General features: G+C 43.2%; 1 protein-coding gene across 1 annotated transcript in view; it reads left to right on the top strand.

Annotated features, from left to right (window-relative positions):
• Positions 1-9630: 9630 nt before the first annotated feature.
• Positions 9631-13914, top strand: part of LRRK2 (leucine rich repeat kinase 2) — an 82587-nt gene continuing 78303 nt past the window's right edge. Inside the window, exons 1-2 of the mRNA XM_077338190.1 lie at positions 9631-10239; positions 10378-10463. Coding sequence (XP_077194305.1) covers positions 10050-10239; positions 10378-10463 — 276 coding nt within the window. The 5' untranslated portion in view covers positions 9631-10049. The remainder of the gene's footprint in view (positions 10240-10377; positions 10464-13914) is intronic.

Below are 13914 nucleotides of genomic sequence, written 5' to 3'. Positions count from 1 at the left end.
AAAGGACACAATAGTCACTGTCTGCAAAATTTACTCTGACAAGACTTGGCTGATTCACCATGACCATCATGCTAGCTGGGTGGTTGGGAGGTAGTTTTGGAATAAGGTGGGAGAAGAGCCATTCCTGGAGGAAGGTTTTCAGTTGGTCTTAAAAAGTGCAAGGAGTGTTTTGGAAACATCTGCTGTATGCTGCTTCTGTACAAATTTAAATTAGCTGCTGCCCCCACTATTATTTATAAATAGAAAAGGATGCCATTTGGTCCCCATCACTTATTAACACCTTATGCGATTCAAAGGAAAAATTTAGAGCTCTCTGTCCTCTTAAGGGGACATTTAAGCAAAATGGCAGATGGGTGGTGTTAAATGGGTATAGTGGTGAGTCTTAAGAAAACACAGATATTGAATTCAAATTATATTGTTATTATCCTTAAATTTAATAGCCAGGAGATTAGTCTTGTGCAAGACAAAAAATCTAGACAATGTAGCCGGGATATAGGTTCTAGAAACCCCTAGATTTACCAGAAAGTCAAAGGAGGGAAAGGGGGGTTAAAATAAAACCCAAGTGGTAAGAGCAGTTTCAGCCCATATACACAATGAAGAAACAACAGCATTCAGGTGGCAAATTGGGTTGCTATAGCGACCCACAATGGCACCTGACCTTGTGCTAGTGATTATGGGTGCCACCAGAGGGAGGTGTGCTGGGATGGTGAAGGGATTTGGATTAAGGAAGGAAAGAAGGTGGGGGGGAGGAAATCCACAAGCATGGAGAGAATAAGAAGTGGCAACTGAGGAAAGGAGAAAGAAGAGTTGGATGGAAGGAAGCAGGGGTCAGCAAGGAGTGCGGGTGAAATATGGGGTTAGGAACAGAGGGAGGTGGGGACAATTGGAAAAGTGAGACCAAGCAAGGACTGTAAACTGCAAATGAGATCTGCAGAAAAATAACAGTGTTGCTATGCCACAACTTCCAAAAATAAAAAAAGAATGAGTGCTTCTGTTTTCTGTGCCCACTTCAGGATTCCATAAGTGCATGCACATATTAATCCTAGCCTTTGCTCTCACCCAAGTAACCCCTTCGTTAGCAAAACCATGGCAACCCCTCAGGAGACACAGCTCCCTCCTTGCAGCCACTCCATTTGGTGCTAAGTCACCAGGCAAATAAGATCCATTTTCTTTTCCAAGCAGTCAAACCTGTTTTCTGTCGTCCATAGACTCCCAAATACCCAGGATTATAAAATTTGAATTCACTCATATTCAGAACATTCAAAACATGGCATTATTTGGGGAATTCTGAACATTTCCAGATCCATATTTATTTATTAGTTTACAAAATCCCTATCCTGCCTTTCTGCCACCACAAAGATCACTAAGGTGCCTAGCAATTTAAAACATACATGATTAAATCACATTTTAAAATAATTAAAGTCACCCCCCAACATACATCATTAAAGCAAATTAAAAACAGTTAACATTCATACAAAGAAAGAAAACATTGGTCAGGAAGGAAGGTTCCCTGAGGGATTGCCAAACAAATTGCACATCCCTGCTTTACAGAGTATAGGAACAATGGTCCCTGCCCTGGGGAGCTTAATGGAAGTGGAGATAAATAGGAGGAAAACTCATTTCAGTTATGTGTGTGTAGGCTTTGCTTCTAGGGATGCCAGTCCCCAGATGAGACCTGGGGATCCCCCAGTTTTAAAGCTCATCTCCAGGTGACACAGATCAGTTCTCCTGGAGAAAAAGGCTGTTTTGAAGGCTAGACTCCATAGCCAGTTTGGTGTAGTGGTTAGGAGTGCAGACTTTTAATCTGGCATGCCGGGTTCGATTCTGCACTCCCTCACATGCAGCCAGCTGGGTGACCTTGGGCTTGCCATGGTGCTGCTAAAGCTGTTCTGATCGAGCAGTGATATGAGGGCTCTCTCAGCCTCACCCACCTCACAGGGTGTCTGTTGTGGGGAGAGGAAAGGGAAGGTGACTGTAAGCCACTTTGAGCCTCCTTCGGGTAGAGAAAAGTGGCATATAAGAACCAAGTCTTCTTTTTCTTCTTCTATACTCCACTGAGGTCCCTCCCTGCCCCAATTTCTGCCCACTCCTGGCTCCACCTCCAAAGTCTCCAGGTATTTCCCAATCCAGAGCTGGCAACCCTATTTGCTTCACTATGGAAAGGGGAAGCAGGGTGATGCTAAATGTCTCTCAGAAAATGTGAATTTTGAGGAGAATTTCTAGAAAATGAGAGATAGTATCTCAGGGATGTTTTGCAAGTCATTTCCAGGCATAAGTGAGGAACATGAGTCATTTGACTGAGTAGGAAACTTTTGGACAGTTGATGGAAGTGAAGTAGCATTATTGAAGGTCTTTGGTGTGTGTGGGGTATGTATTGGGGTATAAGCAGAGAGACGGGGGAACAGAAGAATTAATGCAGAATCCTTCTTATATAGGGATGCCCTGCTTGACTGTAGAATCTCACTTTTAAATAAGAGACTTGGTGATACTTTTGTAAGGCAAAGAATGAGCTAGTAATTTTATTGGAGATGCAGCTGACAGTGCTAAGCATGACACTGCCTTTAGATTTGGGCTCCTGGAGAGAAAGAGGTTAAAATATTCCATTTTAATGAAGGTGAGACTCAGCACACAGTAACCACAGTGAAGAACATGAAGTCATGCATCAATCCTAACAGGGATTGCATTTGATTAAACAAAGGCTGCTGTGATACCAATGGGGGGCAATGTATAGTGCAATGTACAGCAAACCCCTCTCCTCTATTTTTTTTACCATCAAGTCACAGCTGATTTATAGTGACTTCATAGGGTTTTCAAAGCAAGAGACAATTGGAGGTGGTTTGCCAGTGCCTGCCTCTATGTCAGTCCTGCTTAGCTGCTAGCTTCTGAGATATGACAAGATCAGGTTAGGCTGGGCTGTCCAGATCACGGCCACTTCTCTATACAACAAAATTATTTTCAGGCCCCTCCTGGCCTGTATCCAGTCCCCTTTTGTTTGGGAGACTATAAGAGAGAAGGGAAGCCTTCCCTGCCTTCTCCTAGCTGTTCAGGATTGCCCTTTAGCTACTCCTCCCCTGTCCTTCCCTAAGTTTGGGCTCAGTCCTGCTTTAAGACTGTGCCTCTCTTTGCTATTGTTTGTCTCCCAACCTTGTTCTCAGCTGTGTCAAAGTGATCTGCCTGATTTCTGTCTGTTGCCCTCTACTAGCCTTCCTTGCATGGTTAAGTAAGGGCCTAGTCATCCTCAGCTCAGGTAGCCAAGAGGGCACATATGCCAGGCATGACTTTCTGGTTTGGTGTGGTGGTGGGTAGGGAATGTAATGGGATTTCTCAGCCTCCTCCAGGCTGATGAATCACTACAATGCTTCGGTGCATGTGTAAGAAACAACAACAAAGAAAGCCTAAAACGAAACCACCATGTGACTGTGAACTGATGGAACATGATGAGGGGAAAAACACGTTAGTGTGCAATGAACACACCAATAGCATGATCATGGGAACTGTTACAACACCGACAAAAACTCAGAAGACGGATGCAGTCCAAAGTATCTGAAAACTGAAGATGTGTATATCTTTCCATCAACAGGAAAAACGAATTGTTCCCCCAAGCGGCTTGAGATATTTTTGTACTTGCTAGACTGCTAAAGCTTCAGTACTGATACGAGTCTTCTTTGGAGTGACTGGCTAGATTAAAGCAGCTCAGGGAGAAAGGGAGGATTAGCACTTATCTCCAGGAAAGATCAACTATCTTTGAAGTATACAAGACCAAGGTGTCTACTATTCAATGGAGATTAGCATGGGATGGAATACTTGGATGGAAGGGTTCTTTAATCAGCCTTAGAGGAATTTCCTCTGGTGTAAACATGCAGAATCCAAAACAGAGTTACAGGTATACTTATATACTACTGATAGCAAAATATTAAAATAGACAAAGTATCATGAGACAGAGCTGCTACCATTTAAAAACATTGCACTCATCATACACTAGGTGTCACTCCACAGTAAGACAAAAGCATCAACATTAAAAAGTTCTCACAGCGGTTTTATAAAATCACCTCTGTTGTTTTTAATCAGTACTTTAAAAAAATGTTTGCAAGCAAAACATAATGGTAGTATTGGCCTATATGACAAAATATAGTGGAATTCTCCATCTGTTGTGCTTCATACATAAATGTTGACAAACTCATTGCTATATATAATTTTTTGCCAATATATTTGGGGCTCACAAATATGATTGCAAACTTGCTGCTGGTTTAGTGAATTCTAAAAATCTTCTATCTTTCTTCCAAGTCTCAAAAAGTGTAGGTAGAAAGATTTCGGCATTTCTGTATATGTCTTGAAGAATCATGGTAGGTGGCAAGATTTTTCATTGCTTTCTAATCTGCTTGAGGTCTTCTAAAACTGGAAAAACAAACATTTAACACCAAAGATATTCAGAAGGAAGTAAATAATCTTGCTGCATTTCAAACCTTTATAAAATTCAGTTTGATGGGGATAAAGCCTATGCCTCCCACCAGCTTGGAACTGAGGAGAGGTAGATTTGTCCTCACAGTTGTACTTGGCCTCAAGAGCCTCAGAGTGCATGCAAATATTGTACTCACCTAACCCAAATCAGGAGAAGGGCAGGGTCAGTGGCCCATTATGCACGGCCGCCAAAACGGTGATTTCGGGTCACATGGAAAACGCGGAGGAGGAAGAGGCGACGCACACCGGTTATGCACGGGGCAGGGCGTGACGGCGGCAAAACCCAGAGTAACCGATTATGCACGCGGCGATCCCGGCGCTGCTTCTGGTTGCGCCCCGGTCACCCGGAAGCTGCGCTTTCTTTCGCGTTTCGCGAACGCGGCTTTTTCGGCGGCATGCACCGAAGCTGCTGCCGGTTGCAGCCGGCACCGTGTGTTATTGGTGATTTCAGTTGCCGCCATTCCACCCCGAATGTGCGTTATTTCCCCCGTGCATAATGGGTCAGTGAGAAGCACAAAGTACACCTGGCCTTCATGTCAAAATCTATAATACTGACCAATAAAATGAGCTGAGAAGAGAGAGAGAGTACCTCTTTGTAGGCCAAGTAGTATAGCTGAATAATGTATACTTGTGCTGTTGGATAGGATTTTCATATCATCATCTAGTACTCTTTATGGAAATGGAGTATAAGAGAAAACACTACACATTGAAGAGCTATTGTGAACTCCTCCATATCTATGGGGTCAAGAGCACACAGGCCCCAGTTCTAGTTGGCTGCTGTGTATCATATGCCCTGTCCATTGGTAGTTAGAGAAAAGGCCTTATTTCATCACAGGCCACTTAGTTGCTATCCTCTTCCTCCTTGTGCCTGTACAAAGAAACTCTCATAGTCCAAGCAGGGAAAGGGGAAATCTGTGTTGTTTTGTGTTGATTTACACTTGGTTTTCTTCCTAGGACTCCTGGGACACAGCCGATAAGTGATGACTGGTCTGTAGCAGTTGTTCTCCAGCTGGCTGGACATTGTGAGTTTTTGCTCTTTTTTCGGGAACAGAGGTGGTTCTAAACTCCAAAGGCCCTACATCCCACTATCAGCAACTCCTGGCTCCCCTCTCCTCCTTCACTTTAGAGATTACATGTCAAGTCAACAGTGCACTGCCCCCAATGGCAAGGCATGTCTTCCTGCCCAGCCATAAATCTTTGCCTAGAATGGCTGGAGTGTAGTGCTATCAGGCTGGCCCCCCTGATGTTGTTCCTGAAAGCTATACATACAAGGAATATGCACATAAATATGATTTGGGTTTGTCTGTTTTGCTCATTAAAAAAAAGATTATTGAATGTCAGGTCACAGCTGAATAATGGTGACCCTGTATGGTTTCCAAGGCAAGAGACATTAAGGGGTGGTTTGCCCCTGCCTGCCTCCACATCATGACCCTGGAATTTGTTGATGCATTTGTTTCAATGGAAATACATTCATATCCTGGAAACCTTTTTCTTTCTCCATCAACAGATGTGAAATTTCAGGAATTCATACCTGAGGAATCCTCCCTTCCAAACTGTGGCACAGAGGATGACATGTACCTGTTCTTTCAATTAAAATTATCACTAGCAGAGTATGCTGGAAAGGAAAACACTTCAAACAGCCAAGTGCTCAGTGCAGTGAGGTAAGGGTGAGGAAGGAATGAGTTTGCTTTCCTTTGCTAGCACACTCTGTTTTTATGAATAAACAGAACCTCTTCTTTATATGCAAGCCAGGGGTTTATGCATAATCGAGTCACCCCCAGGGCTGCTTTTAGTCAAGATCCGCTCACGTTGAGAAATCAGATCCTTCTCTCATCTCTCCCTTTTCAAGATTATGTAAAGAATAAAAGCTTTAGCCTCTGCTTTGCAAAGAAGGTCAATTCTCTGTCACGAGTGGAAGAAATACAGGGAGAACGGAGTACAGGAAGACTGGCTGCTTCACTGCAGCAGCATAGAAACCTCTTTGCCTAACAAAGCACAAAAGCAATGCCTTTTCATTCTTTTACCCTGAAGTTACTACATGGCAACTGGGGACAAAATCATTGAACGAGAGCAAAACTTCTGATTCTACACTGTGTGCTACCTTCGCTTAGTGGGTACAAGCAAATAATCTGTTTGTTCCTGCAGTTTAGTTAATGCACAAGAGCTGAAATTGTTCAGGCAAATCATGCTGAAGCTTATATAGAGTGAGACTACCACAAGCTAAATGCCAGCAATGTAATTGTGGGAAACACTATTCACTGAAATATTAATCATGTTAGAACTGTGAGGTGTAACATGGGCTAACAGTGCTGGTTTGATGGTGTTTCGGTTAGGCACATACCTGCAGAGCTACCTTCTGCCTTTGATATTTCTTCCATGCCCTTCACTGTTTGCAGGAGTTTTTGATTCATAATAAGGGTGCTATTTATGAGAGCCTTGGACAGAAACTGGTATGGCTGCATTCAGTTAAGGTATACAACTATTTGATTTTTATTCTCCTGGGTGATCAGTCTGACTTCTAGAATAGTCTGTCAAAGCAAATGCTATTTACCAACCCTAATATATTCCTAAAGTGACATCCTGTTGTGTACTAACTCCCTCCAACATCACACCTTTTAAATATCAAATAGAAATACCGCCTGGAGTAAAGATGCTTTCTCAAAATCCAACATATCCTACTTTAATTTTTGCAATGCAAACTTTTTTGGCTTGTAGTCTCTTGTTACAGACATTTAATAGGAATCCTCTCTGAAAAAGAAAATTTTGTGTTGCTTCCATCTCAGCATTCTAGAAGACAGCACAAGTAGCATCATTCCCACTGTCTCAGTGTGAACTGCTGCCTAAAGCTAAAAAGCTGAAGACTTATATGTTCTCCGGCCAGGACTTGGACAGAACAAAATCAACATAAAATGTCTCATAAATTTAGTCACAGTTCATAGCCTCTAAACTGTAACTCAAAAACAACAATTTCTTTGTGTATGAAGCCTTATAAACATGTGACAGAAACAAAATGTCCCACTTCTGTCTTGCTTATGCAACACTGCATACAGACACCAACTATTTAAAAATTCAGCAACCATGCTTCTGGCTGGAAAAGAATCCCAAACTTCTCCAAACAAGATATTAAATGGGAAATTAATGACTCAGAAATAGGACTGGAATACACAAAAATCAGCTGGCATTTTACAATAACAGTCTTTGTCCTATGGACTCTTTGCAAGATAACAAAGCAGGAAATACCAAGTACTGAAAATATATCAACTTGTGTAGCAAGGGAAATGCCAGCCTGTTCTTGGCCCATTTGCCTGTTGTCCATTTCCTCCCCCTTTTCCAGCCTGCAAGTCACTCATTTTCTTCCTCCCACCCCAGATTTTCCTCTCCTTCCACAACCTGACCATTCACCCATATCCCACCTCCCCAACACACCAAATCTGCTAATCCCAACCCCCTAATATCTACCTTTTAAAACTTCTCCATTATCCAGCTTTAAAACTCCTGGAGTCCACTTGAAGTTCTCTCTCACTATGGTCTTTAAGCCCTTCCTAACAGTCAGTCCTGCCCCCAGCCTATAGCCTCTTCTTCTACTCCCTTATTCATACCCCCTCGGGGGGGGGTATGCTCTCTCCTTCTACTGTGGCAGCCATATTCAATCACCTGTCCTGCTGCATGTGTCCAGGTCCATACCTGTCCTATGGCTTTGTATGCTGCATCAGTAACACTCTGGTAGCCCCTACAGGCCTCACTCTTGACCCTCACTATGCCCCACTATCCCGTCCTTTTTGGGAGATTGGAACCAACCAACCTCCCATAGGCCTCACCCTTCAGTCTCACCATGTCCCAAAACTTTTGAAAGTATATAAGGTCTACCAGATCATCCTATCTACATGTTTCATACAAATTCTTCTTTGACACTCTGAAAGAATTCTATGAATTAACACTTCCTTTTGTAGAACCCATCCTGAAACTCCCTTCTGCCGATTTACCTGGAGCAGATTTTAGGTTAATCATCCTATGGTTTCCAGAGTCCTCCTGAAATCCCTCATTTTAAAAATTGGCTTAACATTTATTTCAGTCCTTCAGTGCAGTTTGTGGTTTGCTTCCTTTATCTGTATTTTTGGTGGTATGAATTTCTATTTTTTTTACAAATGATGTAAACCATTTTGACTCCCTTTGATCAGGAAAAAAGCAAAATCTGAAACGTTTTCAATATTTTTTAAAACCTATGCTTTTTAGCTGATGTTTTTATCTTTTCATCAATCTGATCTATTTTTAAAGATGCTGTTTGGTAATTTGATGTTGTTTTAGTGCCCCGGCTTATTTGTAATGGCCTTTTTCTATTGATCATTGTTGATGTTTTTGTTAATGGTTTCACGGCATTGTTTTTATTTGTAAGCCCCCTTGAGCATGATTCTGGAGGGAAGCATATCAAATGCCTAAATAAAATAAAAAATAACCTTCAAAAGACCCAAGACATCTTAATAAGTTTACATTTACATTCATTTATACTTCAGTCCTTCCTCTAAGTATGAAGTCTGTGATTTAGGCCAATCTTCTACTATATAATGTGTCCACTGTTTGCTTCACTGAATCTGCTCATTGTCCAGCTAAACTAAGTTCTGGTAATTGCATATAATTAAGTGAAAGAAAAAAAGTCTAAATGGCAAGAGAGAAGACTAAGGTAACAGTATGGGGGGAAACTGCTTTTTTTATGTGACTGCTTCAGTTTAGAGAATCAAGCTTATTAACTTCTGTTGCTTGTCATAGTACTACAGCATGCACATTGCTGCATGACTTATGTGCATAGAAACTGTCTCTTCTTATAGGGTGGAACAACTTATAATTGGGAGGGCGGACGGGTCATTGCAGTCACCAGAATAAGATCTTTGCAGTTGTCAACCATAGTCAAAACAGTGCAAATGTTTGCTCAGCCAAACAGTAACGTCTGCTCAAAATTAAACACATTACCCACGGCAATGCACGAACTCTAAAAAAAACCTGCGATGTCGAATGAGGTAACTTCTTCTGGCAAACGTGTTTGTGTGTGTGATGGGGTGTGTGTGTGTGTGTTGATTCCCAGTTGACGCCCTTCCTGAAACCTATGACCCTGCAGCTCAGCGGCGTCGATCCTCCGCCTTATCCACGTTTTTTATTGCCTTCCCCTGGAGTATTCCGCGCTCTACGGCAAAGCCTCCTCACTCCCTCGCTTCTCCTGGCCCGCCCCGCTTTCTAAGCCGCCCGTCCTGCCCTGGGTCTATTTTTCTGGCAAGCGCCGGCGGCACTCCGAGGCGGAAACTTCAGCCTCTCCCAGGCTCGGGAAGCAAAGCTCAAGGCCTGGAACTGATTTCCCTTCCTCTCGGCTTCTCTCGAGGGAAAGCGCCAGCGCCATCTATGAGCGTCCGGGAGCACAGCGCCGTGTCCTGCGCCGACGAGCCTTTCTCGGCATCCTGAGGGGGAGCGAGAGGGGAAGGCTGCCGAAAGAGTTCGTCGCCTGAGCGGGCGGCTGCTCCTGAAGGCTCCCCGCCGGGCTTCCAGGGGCCCGAAGGGCAAGGCAAAATGCAAGCGGCCCGTGGCAGGCGGGAGTGAGCCAAGGCATGGCCATGAGCCGCCCGAAGGGGAAAGAAAGCTGCTGCAGCAGCAGCTGTGACAGAGAGGAAGACGAGAAGCGAGAGGCAGCCCTCAAGAAACTGATCGACCGGCTGACAAATGTCCAGGAAGGGAAGCAAGTAAACACCGTGATCCAAATTCTGCAGGACCTTCTCGCCTTCATCTCCTCGCCGAGCGGTAAAAGTGGGGGCTTGCCATTGCACAGTGGAGGGAAAACAACTGGATGCAAACTGTAGGGAAAGTGGCCAGATATGATCGCTGCTGTTGTTTAAAATACTCTCCTCCCTTCTTTCCCCCCCCTCCCCTGGTCCTCAGGTCCCAAATTACTCCGTGGAAAAAATATCCAGGTGCCGTTGCTTCTGGTTTTGGACTCTTACATGCGAGTGGCGGACCTGCAACAGGTAAAAGAGACCTTGGTTTCAATTTCTTTACTATTCTGGAAAGATTGGAGGAACTCAAACTGTTAATCACAATGATCTCCATGTTGCAGATTCTTAGAGATTTTTTTAAAAGTAAAGGGTGATTACAGCAGGAATTCAGTGATCCTCTAATATTACGGGAGATTTGAACCTTCAGCCTTTGATTCTAACTATATTATGGTATGAAAAGTTACTCCAGTTTAAAGAAACTCCCAATTAGTAGAGTTAGACTGGAGTAAATCCAGCTGCGGAATTAGTTCTATATGGATAAAATTACTCCAGAATGGGAATCCTCTAACAATTGAACAGTATACCTGCTGCAAAGTTAGTTTTGTCTTTTGAAAACTGAACTGGCCTTAACCAAGAAGTGGGATTTCCACCTTTCCCCCCTTTGACAAGGATTCTGAGCCTTTAAAAGCTGCATGTCAAGCAGAAATTTCAAGATGTTAAACTTGTATTTTTAGGGAGTTTTTAAGGAAAATCATTACATGTTAAATCTGTACTTACCCACTGTACTTATATGTTTTATTTATTTATTTATTATTGGACTTGTTGACTGCCACTATTGGGCCAGCAGGTTCATGGCATTTACTACAGAGTAATAACAAAGCAACAATAAAAACACAATAAAATCAGAGTCCAGTAGTACCTTTATTCAGGGCGTGAGCTTTTGAGTGCAAGCACTCTTCATCAGACTATGAATTCCTTACATGACAGGGAATATATAGCAAAAATTAATTCTGGTTCATTAGTAGACTGTGTCAAACAACAAAATACAGAAAATTAAACGCACAGTAATCAGAGATAACCCACCCTCACCCCTGATAACCTCATTCAGCTCAACCAGAATGCCAATGAGGAAATGATCTCAGACCTATATAATTACTCTTAAACTCCAGGAATTTTAAGAATAGTGTAAACAGAAAAAGTTAACTTTTTTGTTGATGTGAAAATGTCTTATGCCACATGCACAGCTAGGCTGTACAACGGCAGTCATTACAGAAGTGGTGGAGGTAGAGTGAGAGTGCACCAGAGTCCCCTCAGGTCCAGCAGGCAGCTGCTGTCTTTGCACCCTTCTCAGGGAAGAGAGAGGCCCAGAAGACTCAGGCTGCTATCTTCAGTGCCTTATCAGGCAACAAAGAGGCAGGAATCCTGTGAGAGCAGGAAGTGACTCATGCTTTGTCTGTGGACATTTGGCCACTGATGCAAATGAGGGCTTCTACCATAGAATTGGAAAGAACCTCGTGGGTCATCTAGTCCAACCCCCTCCACTATGCGGGACACTCACATCCCTATCGCTCATCTACTGTAACCTGCCACCCTCTTAAGCTTTCACAGAATCAGATGGCTATCCAGCCTCTATTTAAACATTTCCAAAGATGTAGAACCCACCACCTACCGTGGAAGCCTGTTCCACTGAGAAACCGCTCTGTCAGGAACTTCTTTCTGATGTTTAGATGGAATTTCTTTTGAATTAATTTCATCCCATTGGTTCTGGTCTGTCCTTCTGGGGCAAGAGACAACAACTCTGCTCCATCTTCTATGGCAGCCTTTTAAGTACTTGAAGATGCCAGCCAAGGATCTAACAAATCAAAGGAACCTGTTAAGGTCCAACCAGATCGCTCTGCTTAGGGCCAATCAGAGGCAGCAGCGGGCTGCCTGAAAGGTATAAAAGCGCATGAGTTTGCCTGTTTTTCTCAGTTTAGTATTTGGAGTGTGTTGCTAAATAAAAAGAGCTGTTCTGAAGAATTGGAATCTGCGTTTACTGAACCTGCAGACTTAATAACTCCCATCTTCAGTGCCTCCTCAGGGAAGGAAACTGGCCATTCCAAATGAGGCGAGTCACTGCTCTTTCTCCCTCCCTTCTTGAAGTTGCAGTAACTGTGGGCCACCTGTCCCCCACATACCGCTTTCCCACTTTCTCTCATCAACTGAAGGCCCCCCTGCCACCTTCCCATGGCATAAGGTAGTGCAGCTGGAGGTTCTGCCAGAGGCTTCTGGTAGGGATAGCTGTGGAGTGCTCTGCCGCAATGGTGCGGACCCTCCATCTCACTTCTGTTTGCTATTTCATTTAATTTTTTTTATTTTATATTTTATTGGTCCAAATCACTACATCACATTTAACCCTCTGCTGCATTTGGCCCTCTCCCATACACTTTCTAGTTCTCAGAGCTGAGGTGATATGGGAAGAGGCGGGAAGGAGCTTTAGAAACAAGACATGAACTACATCTTTAGGACGCTTTGGGCTGCTTTGGGCTGATCCTGCTGATCGATGCTTTGGGCTGATCCTGCGTTGAGCAGGGGGTTGGACTAGATGGCCTGTATGGCCCCTTCCAACTCTATGATTCTATGATTTTACATTGGGAAACTCCTGGAAATTTCAGGATAGTACCAGGGCAGGACAGGGACCTTGATGTGGTATAATGCCAAACACTCCACACTCTAAAGCATCATTTCTCCAGGGAAACATCCCTGTAAACCTGAACATAATTGAAGCTCGCCAGTCATGAGCAGTGCCTGTGATCTCTAGTAAAAAGGATGTCAAAGGGTTTCTTTGTCTCCAGTTGAGGTGGTTTTAATTCAACCATTGAACTTCCTAGTTCTTCCCCTGACACAGTCCTTTTTTTTACCTTGAAAACCCCACCAGGGGTGGCTACGAGTCAGCTGAGGCTTGACAACATTTGCCTCCACCACCACCACCACCACCACCACCGCATTTCTAGGACAGTTCTTAGAATGCCATTCTATGTACCAAACTTCCACTGTGAAGTTGAGTAGCCTTCTCTTGCATATTCTGTATAAGCCTGGTTATATAAGTCTTAATTGGTTGTTTTCCAGCATAGGCAATTAGATTTCTGATTTCTGCCTTTGCAAAAAATAGCAGTAGATGAGTAGCAACGTCAAAACCCCTTTTTAATGTGGTGTGAATCCTGCTTCTTTTCTTGCTTAGTTAATGCTGCCATCCAGGTCAGGACAAAAGCACTGTCCTGGCCAGTGATGTGATGCTCCTATCCCTACCTCCTCAGATTTTCCCTGTGGCTGTGGTGCAAGATTTTATGTGACAATGTGATTCTTGCATTAAAAAAAATTATTAGGAAAAGCCCTTGGTATTTTAGCAAACATTATTTGTAAAAATGTTTTATGTTTTCAACTACTGCTTGATGTAACTCGTTATAGAAACCTGAAACCACAAGTGTTTTCAAATAAAACAGCTGTCCATGCAACAGTATTGTTTGTTGCATCCAGTCTCTGATGAGTGCATGCAGAATAAACTCTCCTAAACAGTTCCGATTTTAAGATTATATTTGCATAATATAATGAGCAATGACTATCAGGCCTCAAGCACTTTGTTCCAGCTGTGTGTTTAAAATGGAAATAAGGTGGGTGTGGTGCTTGTGTAACAAAACGAAGATATTGACATCAACAGAAATTT

Source organism: Paroedura picta, chromosome 5 (genome assembly GCF_049243985.1).
Source record: "Paroedura picta isolate Pp20150507F chromosome 5, Ppicta_v3.0, whole genome shotgun sequence".
Lineage (NCBI taxonomy): Eukaryota > Metazoa > Chordata > Lepidosauria > Squamata > Gekkonidae > Paroedura > Paroedura picta.
Note: the sequence above shows the minus strand (reverse complement) of the source record. Positions and strands in the feature narration are given on the sequence as shown.